The sequence below is a fragment of the Condylura cristata genome, unplaced genomic scaffold (genome assembly GCF_000260355.1).
Source record: "Condylura cristata isolate star-nosed mole 26May11 unplaced genomic scaffold, ConCri1.0 scaffold00027, whole genome shotgun sequence".
Classification (NCBI taxonomy): domain Eukaryota; kingdom Metazoa; phylum Chordata; class Mammalia; order Eulipotyphla; family Talpidae; genus Condylura; species Condylura cristata.
In genome coordinates this window covers 4,541,454-4,553,064 of record NW_004567128.1, presented here as the reverse complement: position 1 = coordinate 4,553,064, position 11,611 = coordinate 4,541,454, and the positions used below count along the sequence as shown (strand labels likewise).

The window sequence follows — 11,611 nt, the reverse complement described above, 5'->3', positions numbered from 1 at the left end:
CGGCTTTAGATTCTCAGTGTTGTGCTTTAACCCGCTGCGCCACCAGGGAGGGCCGGCCACTCTGTTTTTTAAGAAAGCTGGTTCACTGTCCTGTCTTTGTAAACTGGTCTGTCTCTCACACACATATATGTGCATATATTTCTAGTTTTGCAGAGAAAGAACTAAAAATATGTGGTGATGGTGATTCAACTTTTATGTTTAATTTTGATGAAGATATGTTGGTATCTGCTTTTTACCTATGTAAAGAAATCTGGTTCCCTAAAGAGGGAAGACAAGGGGGTGACGAGACACGAGATAAAAAACACTTCAGTGTTTACCTTTCTACATAATTTTGACATTTTTACACCATTGTTGAACTTTACCTGTTTCACTAGAAGCATCTTGTCAGTGTGGCAAATTCCTCTGCTACACTTTTTGATTATGAATTATCTTTGCATTCCCTCAACTGACAAAACTATTTGGGTCATATGTGCATGTGAACCTTTGTGATGGTGGATGAGAGAGCACAGCAGAAATCTGACTACCAGTTCATTGTCATTAGTAGTCACTGATTTACTGAGGTGTCTTCCTTCATGTTGAGATAATTTTGGATGGTTTTTCTTTCCCCCTAAATTTTCTAACGTACTGCGAGAAAGCTGGTCATTGTATTCTTACAACTTAAAAAAAAATAATTCTACCACACCTCCATCTGCTTTTTGTGTGTAGTCAGTGTCTTTTGCCTTCTCCCTTTCTTCTTAGTCATCTGAGGGTTGTCTATTTCACTAGCCCTTTTACTTATTTACTTAACTTCTTAAAAGGACAGGTTTAGGGGACCTCCCTGGTGGCACAACAGTTTAGGATGCAGCACTGCAGGCTGTCTGCAGCCACTTCAGTGCGAGTTTGATCCCTGCCCAGAGGTGATACTACCACATGGAGTGGCAGGCCGCTCCACACACACCCGCTGCTCCCCTCAGCAGTGTGCTTCGTCCATCTGCCTGTTCTGCTCCCCACTCTGTCTCTGGTGAATCCTCTCACCCCCCCTGTGCCTCTGGCTTGTACCCTAGGTCTGTATGAATGAATAATAAATAAATCTTTTTTTTTTTTTGAAAAAGGACAGCTTTACTAGGAAAGGAGAAGTAAAAAAGACAGGCACAGGTGGGCAAGAGAGTTGCTTTACTAGCCCCTTTAAAACACCAGCTTATGTTTATTCCACCTACCACACCCCTTACCATTAATGTAGAGAGATGTAGCTGTCTGCTCTTAGTTACTTGCTTCCTTCTGTTTTTGTATTTACTGCTCTGTGTTTTGTGGCTGCTTGAATTGAATCTTTAGTTGAGGTTTTTCTAGGTCTTGTTTGCTAATGAATTCATTAACGCCATAGATACTATGTTCTTCAATTTTAAGTACTTTGTAATGTTCATTATGATATCCTCTTTAACCCACGGGTTATTTACCAGAAAATTTATACATATTACCAGGAGTTGATAATCTGTAGGTTATGTTACAGAGGTGTGTTATTTTAGTATCCTAACATTTAATTTGATTTTGAGTACCTGTTTATTCTGACTTCTAATATAGCTGCTTAATGTGTGAGAACATGGTCTGTATGATCTAGCTGCCTTGGAATTCCTGAGACTTCCTTTATGATTAATACATGGTGAATGTTTGTAAAGGCTCCAAACATCTGATAGCTGGACAGATATATTCAATAGAAAACTAGCATAATAGACTAATAGAACATTCATATATTCTATTTGTAGGACTGGAAGGCTATATATGCATGTATACACATGCATATATATCTCTATTAGGTTAAAAATCTAAAATCTTAAGGATTCCTTGCTCATGTGTTCGTTTTTCTAAAAGTACTTTACTAAAATTGTGGATTTCGTGAGTTTCCCTTATAATTCCTAATTGTTATACCTTTTATCATCATTAGTATCTCTTGAGAAATTTATTAATATTTTTCACCTAAATATTTTATCTACTGTAAGTAGACACAAATTACTTTTGGTTAGGATTTGTTTTATGTACCTTTTTCTGCCCTTCTCCCCCACCCCCAACTTTACTATGTTTATTTTGGGACAGTCTCTTGTAGGCAGCATGTAATTAAGATCTTTATTGTCTGCTCTGATAAGTCTAAATCTGTATTTGTGGCAACTGTTGATAAAGTTGGGACCATTTCTGTTGTCTTACTGTTTTTTAGTTTCCATGCTGCTTTTTTCTCTTTTCTATTTTTACTGGAGAGATGACCTTTTCTTTTGGGTTGGAAATGAAACATTTTTCTTTGTCACTGAGTAGTTTACCCTTAATTTAAATACTCACCTTTAAGCTACAGTTAATTCTCTCCAGCTTCCTTTTGAACAGTACAAGTCCTTATATATATCTCAGTGCTCCTAATATTACTACTGCAATATTTTTTTCTTTTTACAATCAACATGTACACTTTTCCTACATCTGCTTTCTCATTTATTTGTTTTTCATTGCTTCCTGTATCCCCCCTACTTCCTTCTGGACTCTATTTACTTATTAGTGAAGTAGTATAGTAGTAGTAGCTTTTTAAAAAAAGATTTATTTATTTAGCATAAAGAACTGGGGTATAGGCCAGAGGTGCAGGAAGTGAGAGGATTCACCAGAGACAGAGTGGGGAGCAGAAAAGGCAAATGGACGAAGTACACTGCTGAGGGGAGCAGCTGGGAGACAGGAGGGGTCTGCCAAGCCCTGTGGGTCAGCTCCCCAGCTGGGGTAGAGCTCTTACACTGAAGCAGCTGTGCTTTAACCTGCTGCGCCACCAGGGAGGGCCCAGTAGTAGCTGTTTTTAAACAAGCAATCAACTGTCAATCATAACATACCTGAAAAAAAATTAACCTTTAATTGTGAAGCTATTTCCCTTGATACTTTTGAGAATTATTCACTTTTTCCAGGCATTTACTGCTGATGATGAGAAATCAATTACCATTTTATTTTTGTTCCTTTGTAGACAATCTGTCATTTCTTTCTGGTTGTTAGATGTTCTCTTTGTCCCTGAGGTTTTCATTTTTAGTACGACAGGCCTAGGGACTGATTTCTTTTTCTTTATGATGCCTAGATCCTTACTATGCTTTTTAAATGTGATATATTTGATAAACTCTAGAAAACTGTCAACTATGATTTCTTCAAATACCTATTTTTTCCTTCTGGAAGTTCTATTAAATCTATATGGGGTTTCTCTAATTTCTTGTATTTTACATACTTTTACCTTTCCCCCCCCTCTAATAATCTTGGTATAAACACCTATATAGAAACTTAAATATTGTCTCTTAAAGTGCTATATCAGCTCTGATACAGTATTAATTAGGGGGAAAATCTGCAGATCATGGCCCATGTAAATATAAAGTAACATCAAAAAAAGGCTATACATATATGCCAAAGCTCTAAAATTAACAGTCAGCTAAAATCGTTTGATCATAGCACATTTTTTTGTCCTTTGATTCTTTGCAAAATTGTTGTTGCAAGGCCAAAACAGCAACACCACCACACAGGAAATTCTTTTTAAATGTTAACTTTGCAGGCATGAAAAATCATTCATGGACTCCATTGTTGAAGTGGACAACAGATTTGGTAAACTAATAATACTTCGTAAGCTTTTCCAAAGACAATGACTAAAAAAACAGACTAACACGCTACAAGTGACAGTATTCTAGTAGCAAACTCTCTTGAGTTGTGATCTCTCACCAAGAAGTCAAGAGGAGCACATATAAACCGGTATCAACAACATAAAGAAATCTCAAATAAAAATTTGCAAGTCACTGATGAAAATCATTACTGAGATTAATGATTGAAAAGCAGATCTACCAACCCTCTACCTCAATGCAAATTTGCTGCTTAAATCTCCCTGTGAAATTGTAATCTTTCTCTCAGCAGAAGCCTGATACGTCCAGATATGTCTGTAGTAGGGCTAAAAAAATGATAAACATTTCTAGTCTGATCATGACAACTTTAAAAGATTCATCTTGAGAATGTTAAAGATGGAACAGAATAAGAAAATTCAATCTTGGCCTGTAAAGGAAGCAAAATGGTTAGAAAAGAAGAACCTGCATATACTAGCAGGTTCAGCATATACTAGCCCCAAATTGAGCAAAGTATTGCAGATATAAAGATGAATAAAAGCCTGAGCTGATCCTTTACGAGGTTCATAATCTATAGAGTTTATGAAAAACATCCAGTAGTGTAGTTACACTTGAAAGATCATTTTCCTTCTACCCTTCTGTCCAGAAAGGGCAGCTGATGAAAATCCCTTTATCTACAAGGGTTGTCCTTGAAATGCTGTTCTCTTGAGACCAGGATACAAAGCTTGCAGGTTCTTCTGTTCTAACCATTTTGCTTCCTTTACCCAAATAAAAGGAAGGCATTTCTCAAGTTTAAGGGATTAATTTGTTTAACATTAACACTAAAAGCATTTACCAGTAGATCCTACCAAGGGAAGACTGAAAGGTTCTACTTCAGATGAAATGATAATGAACCCAGAAACATGATGTTAGTAAATTCACGATTATTGCACTGAGATATAAAATAACAATAATAAATGGCTGGGGGGGGGTGCTGGGGAAGGAGTAGAGGAAACCATGTTAGATCTATACAATAATCATATCTGTCAGGGAGTAGACAAGAAGAAATACTCCTGACTCACTTTATGAAGCCTGCATAACCTTGAAGTCAAAATCACAAGGAAAATAACCAATTTGTGAATATAGATTTATAAACCTCCTAAACAAAGTATTAGTTAACTGAATACAGTAACTTAAAATATCTGATTAATATGTTCCAACATATTTAAAATAGAAAATTACATATTTTAAATAGAAAACCCAAATGAGCATTTCACCAAATACAATGTGTTTGATAGATGAAGAAAATGTATTTAGCAAAATTCGACCATCAATCACATTGGAAATACAACAAACTAAAACCAAAATTAGCCAATCAGGAAGGGGAGGAAACTTCTTCATTTTGTTAAGGTTCTACAGAGATTATGGTTAATGGTGACATGTTGGAGTGTTTTTTTTAAGAATAGGAATAAGATAAGAAGGCTTTTACCACTGCCTCTCTTCAACAGTGTTGTAAAGGTTCCAGCCAATATAAAGTAAAAGGATTGAAAGTTTAAGGGATTAATTTGTTAGAATTCAAGTGCTAGAAAAAAAAATCCATATTTCAAAGTGACATCATTGTTTACATAAAATCCAAAGGGATTTAGAGATGAATTATAAAATTGGTTAGTAAGACTTCTGAATTCAAAGTCAAGTAAAAAAAGTCAAATGCAGAAATACCATTTAAACTACTTAGTACCTAGGAATAAATTTAACAAAAGTGGGTTAACTTTTATGGAGAAAATTTTAATCTTTCAATAACAAAGACTTTAACAGATAGATATACCAGGTCCAAAATGACTCTTCTGTGATTTAACATAATTTTGCCCCAAACTTCAATACATATTGTATTTTGGTGTTTTTTTTTTTTTAACGGAGATATGATTCTATAATTGGAACAAAGGGCTGGGTTAAGACCTTGAAGAAGTCATTTTCACAGAAGTGCAAACCAAATGGCTCATGAAGATATGAAGAAAGGCTCCATCTGCCGTCCAAAATACAAACTAAAGCTCCACTGAGATACAGAAACTTCCCCATCAGATGGTTAAATTTTTTTTTTCAGATTTATTTATTCATACAGAACTGGGGTACAGGCCAGAGGCTCAGGGGCGGTGAGAGGCTTCACCAGAGACAGCGTGGGGAGCAGAACAGGCAGATTGATGAAGTACACTGCTGAGGGGAGCAGCGGGCGGGTCAGGAGAGGTCTGCCTCGCCATGTGGTCACCTCCGGGGCAGGCGGGGATCGAACTCAAGTGGAAGTGGCTTAAGCTTCTTTGTGCTGTGCTTTAACCCGCTGCACCACCAGGGAGGGCCGATGGTTGAAAGTTTTAAAAAATTTTAACAACAGTAACAACTAGTAATGCCAAACTTGAGCATAGAGAAAAACAAGGGCACTCAAATACGCTGGTTAAAGTGAGATCTGGTACAGTCACTTTGGGAAACAGTTGAGGCTGCCTCAGGGGAGCAGGATAGGGGGTCTCACCTACCAACCGCCCATTTCGCTGCTGGGCGCCAACCCCACAGCAGCACTTCTCAAGCTCCCTGGTCTCAGGACTCCTTTTATATGCTGAGAGATAACTGAGGATCGTTGGGCGCTTTTTTGGTTGACGTAGTTTCTATGAGTTATATATATTAGTAGTTTAATATTAGGTATTAAAATTGAGAAGCAATTTAATGCACGAGCATGTAGGCTGCTGGCCCTTGGAGCAACGGCACATTACAGGGCACCTTAAACCCTGGAAAACATCACTGTGTGCTTTCTTGAGAGCAGCAGTTGAGAAAGGAAAATGTTTTAGCATTATTAAGAAAATAGTTTTGACTTCTCCTTGTAATAGCCTCCAGGAACTAGAGTTCCTAGACAGACTTTGAGCATGACTTTCCTAGAGAGAATCTTCCAAAACCTAGAAGCAGCCCTAAATCCACCAAAGGACTCCTTCACTCCATGAACCACTACACAGCCATACAAAGGAATCAATTCCAATTATAGTCGATAACACGACAGACTCCTGAGCAGTGGAAGTTATGGGAAATTATCAGCTCTTATTTCAAGTTCAAAAAATGGTACAAATTAATAGCAAGTGCTGACGAGGAACATATCAGTAGTACAGCCAGTGAAAAGCCAGAGAATGAGCAGTGCCTAATGTGGGACCAGCAGCTGCTCCCGAATGGAGGGATGGGACATGCAGGAACTTCTGTTTTTTTTTCTGGGATGTGAGTGCATGGGTCCATTATTCCTGTTTCATACAGAACAGATATTTCAAATTGAAAACAGTAATTCAAACCAAAACAAAAATCACAAGATTAAGAAGTCATTGCATGAGAGGAAATTATTTCACTTACTAGCAATGGAGGAAATCACAAAGGAGTGGGAAATTTTGAGTATATTCTTAAGATGAAAAAAGTACAAGTTACAAACAAGAAAAGCCTAAACCAATAATTTTAGCAGCCGTACTAATGAAAACAATAGGAATGTAAACGTACAGAAAGTTCACTCTCCCTTGTAGTCAAATGCAAACGAAACAAAGAACCATCAGTTAAGAAATGACACTAAAGGTGGGTAAAGGTGTGGTGAAACTGACACTCCTAGGTGCCGGGAGGAGTGGACTTAGGTGCAGTTTTTTATGGAGGGAAGTTTGGCACACATATGAGATATCTTAAAAATATTTCCTCTTAAAACCAACCATCCTACTTCTATAGATAAGTCTTAAGAAATAATCTGAACTTACTGCACAAAAAACTGTGTATATTTAGATTCCTTCCAGCTTTTTGTTAACACATTTGTGTGTGTATTATTTATGGGGAATATAAAACACTTATCTTTAATTTATAGAACCTAATATTAAATGGAAAGCAAAACACTGCTTCACAAATATGGGGAAATGTCACTAAAAAAGGCAGGAACACAAGGAATGACATACACAATGGTCTTTTAATACTGCTTTTTTAATATGTATCATGTTACATTCTGTTTTAAATATTAGCAGGGCTCAGTATAGATAGTGAGCTTCTGAGGGAATTCTTGGACATCAAATACTTATAAACCGAAATAATAATAAACCCACAAGTCTCTCAGATGCTCTCTCAACTTGTTAAGGTACAGGTGTGTCATTCTGGTGCCCACAGCTCGAGATTATTACCCTGGCTTCCAGCCAGGAAGTGGGCTTACCCAACATGTCTCTCAGACTCTGATCATCATATGGCCTTCTCTGCCTGCCCAAGTTCTATCGTCTCCCAAAGTTCCTTTCCTACGAAGTTTTCTCTGACTGCTCCTTAACCTAGTCACCCCCACCATATGCGGCTTTCCTTGCCTCGGACTCCTACAAAAAGTGACTTTAGTGCCTTTGGTATTCTCCATACATTTTCAGCAACGAGCTCAGTTCTAAGGCCTCTCTAGACTGAACTGGCTCAGAGAGGGGCTCTCTTCTGCCTGTGTTCTGTTTCTCTTATTGATATGCTGCCTCCTAGAATTAAGCACATGAGTATTTGAGGAGCTGAATAAATTATTGCCACAGGGAATTAGTCTCTTGCCTTGATCATAGGGAGGAGGAAGAGAAAAAGGGGTATTGCTTTCATTTGAGACTCAGCAAGGAATTTTTCTCAGAAACAATGCAGCGGAGGGGGGGCAGGGTGAGAAGGGACCAGTGATTATGCATAAACAATTGTGGCTTATGTTCTGTTCTTTTTTGCCAGCTCAAACTGATACCATGTTCGGTACCTTAATTTCTATGAAAACAAATCTGTGCTTGAAGTTTCCAAGCATGTATCCCCAGAAGGGTTTTTGAGTACAGCCAGCGATAAAGTGATGAAGGAAAAATGCCACCTTTGCTTAAATCAGCCTTGTATTTTCTGAAGCAAGACTACTTGTTCTTTAAATTGTATCATATTTCATTGTGGTGACTTTGGTTGACAACACTGTATATGTTTTAGGGATACAGGTTCATTTCTCTTCAAATATGTTACCACATCACACCCACCCCCATTGGGCCAAGACATTGTTAATGACAGAAAAAGGTGAAAGACAAGAGGAAGCAAAATGGAGGTTCTAACCCTGAGTCAAATTTCTAAAAAGGACTTGAAAAGGGAGAAATGGAGACACCAAAACCCCTTGCTTTTTAAATCCATGTTCCCACTCAAACCTTTGCCTGATGCCTTATTTCAAGAAGCTGAAACGTAAATCTTCAAAGGTTTCTATTTTCCTTTCCTGCAAGTCATTAACTGCATTTACAGCTTCTGTGAAGGTAACTTTTGTGCACATGTTCACACATACCCAAGTACATCTATGTAAGGACAAACCCTCCCTCTACTTAATGCCATACAGTGTTGTACTCAGAAATAATGCTTTCATCCATGAGACACACTGTGCAGGTGGCTCTTTGCCAGATTTTGTTGGGGGAGGGGAGCCAGTTAGGGCAGTTCTTAATACAGAATTGGATTAATCTCACTAGGTGTATATGTAAGCATGATTCTAGCTGTTGAGTACATATACAGAGTTGAGTCAGACCTTGCTTCCAACATCCACAAATTGTCCTAGGCCCACAGACATTCTACTGGAGGAAATGAACAATAAGTAAACAAATGAACATAATTACAAGTTATGGTAAGAGCTGTAATGGGGACCTAGTCAGCCATGCCACCACCTAGTCAGGTCTTCTAGGCGGAGGAAGTGAAATCAGACTCAGTCTGTTTGAAGAACATAAAAGAGGCAGTGTGGCTAGTCATGGTGTTCAAACTGTGGGTCATGTTTATGAACTGTGATGTCAGTTTTGTGGCTTACTGCAAAGGGATTTCCAGGTTTTAGAGTAAGTAGCCCTTAATGAAATTTTGGTTCAGGGGTGTGTATGTTTCTTACTCTGGGTAGTGGTGAAATCTGCACTAAGGAGAAGTAACACATGAAGATGAAGGGCGGGCAGAAGCTAGACCATGAGACCTTGCCCTACACAGGTCGTCATAAAGAATTGGGGTCTTCATTCTACCAACAGTAGGAGGTCCTAGAAGGGCATCAAGCTGGGGAGTGACAGGATCTAATTTGACAGGATGGTGTTGCTCAAGGATCACTCTCACGAAATTGGGGAGCCTTGAACACCAGTCCAACCCAGCACTGAACACCATGGATTCTGAGCAAATCATTTAAATCCCTCCAGACCTTTCTTCATGTTAAAAATGAGATGGTTTGCCAAAGACACCCTTTAAGATCTACCCTATCGCTTAGTTTGTATGATTATATTCTCCCTGTACATAAAAGTAAGTAGCTGGGGGGAGACACTAGTTCCTTAAGTTTTGGGTTACTTTATCATGTAGCTGTGAGCATTTCTAGAGGAAGCAGTTTTAGAAGTGTCTCTTTACTGGCTGGAACCAGCTATGTTATTAGAAATGAGATTTCTAGGCTAAAAGCCAATCGAGTGCTTCTGCAAATCTCTGGTGCAAAGTAAGGGATGTGAAGACAATTGATAGGTATGAAGAGATGCACTGACCAGGCTGTTTGAAACTGAATTTCCTTATTGTTGGTCATCAACTGACACTTAACCCAGGACTGTCTAATAAAACAAGGTATCATGCTCACAGTCGCGGAAGTAGAGGCCACCACAGCTGTCACTCCCCTGGCTCCTTAGCATTCAAGGCAAGAGGCAGAAATGTAACTACTTTCAGAGACCGAAATGACTGTTGGGGCAAAATAGTCAGAACCTGTTGGCTCCTACCCCCAAGCTAGACGATTTGAGATAAGCTTTGTCATTTAATCTAACCCAATCATTCTCATTTCATAGACTGTGGAAACAGAAAAGTCAAGTAAGCTGTAAGAGGCAGGGCAGAGTTTGAATATTTGCTGCATATTCATAACCAATCACCTTGTATGTTTTGAATATTGATTGAACAGGAACTAAAGTTCACTGGCAGACAAGGCACATATCTGGGACACCTGGAATGGAGTGTTCAAACCCAGAAATCAATTTTGGACTCAGGTATGTGGCTTGGTACAGCATGGGATGAGAAGATAAATTCTTCCTTCATGTGGGGCCCACTCAGTGGGCAGCGTGCTGGGGTGTTTGAAGTGGAATTAGGCAAAATAGCCAAGGAATGTGGGTCCTCCACTAAGCACAGGCCACCAGCGGTATGGCACTTTCCAGGTTTCATTTTCAAGACTGTTGGCAAAAGATCAGCAGAGGCCCCGTGGACTACACAGGTTCACTTGTGCCCTGAGCCTACCAGTAGTGTCCTGCCAGTTCGGTCAACTCGAGGGGCTAGAAACTCCGGACTACCGACTTGCATGCACCCTGTAAACACAGCCCTGGACACATCCTTCGCCCAGCTGGCACTGCGATGCTTGGCAGGTGACAGGAGGAAAACCTTGGAAGCATGCAGGGCGCTGTCCCAGGGAGCAGCCCCTGGTCTGCTACCCCAGAGACACCGCCAACATCCCGGCAAAGTTAGGGTCGCCCACCGCACACTTGCCTCGACCCCGAGAAGGCAGTACCAACCTGTCAAATACTCGGCTTCGAACCTCCGCCGGGTCTCCGCAATGAGTTTGGCTTTCTGCTCGGCGGGATTCTGGAAGGGAGACGCGGGGACAGTCAGCTACCCCGCAGACCAGGCGGCTACCCCCCTCAGCCCAGCCCACCTGCCTCCGGATCCGTGGCCCCTCGGCCGGCGGCTTCCCGGGCTGCGGGGGCAGCGCGCTGCGCGCCTCACCTCGGCCATGGTCACGGTCGCAGACGTAGAGACCACCGTAGCTGTCACTCCCCCGGTTACTGTCCAAAGATCTCCAGGACCGGGCCCAGCCGGAGGCAAAGAAGACCGGGAGGGAGGGGGCGGGCGTCGCGTGACACCGCCGGGCAGGCGGAAGCGTCGCCACGCTGTCCAACCCGAGGCGGCCGCCTGGGCCGGGAGGCGGGACCAGCCGCTCAGCCTGGTGTCCCATTGGAGTCTCTCGGATCCCACCCCCAACGTCTCCAGCACGGAGCTCCGCCCCCACCGACCGTGGGCTCCCGGGCGCGGCCCCTGCGGAGCCCCAG

At 40.8% G+C, this 11,611-nt stretch overlaps 1 protein-coding gene across 4 annotated transcripts in view; it reads right to left on the bottom strand.

Annotated features, from left to right (window-relative positions):
* Window positions 1-11,391, bottom strand: part of MOSPD2 (motile sperm domain containing 2) — a 38,718-nt gene extending 27,327 nt beyond the window's left edge. For all 4 annotated transcript variants that reach the window (XM_012730381.1, XM_012730382.1, XM_004689867.2 and 1 more), the window contains exons 1-2: window positions 11,289-11,391; window positions 11,078-11,147 (exon numbers count right to left, since the gene is read on the bottom strand). In XM_012730381.1, the coding sequence (XP_012585835.1) occupies window positions 11,078-11,147; window positions 11,289-11,297 (79 nt within the window). In that variant the 5' untranslated portion in view covers window positions 11,298-11,391. The remainder of the gene's footprint in view (window positions 1-11,077; window positions 11,148-11,288) is intronic.
* Between the last annotated feature and the right edge of the window lie 220 nt (window positions 11,392-11,611).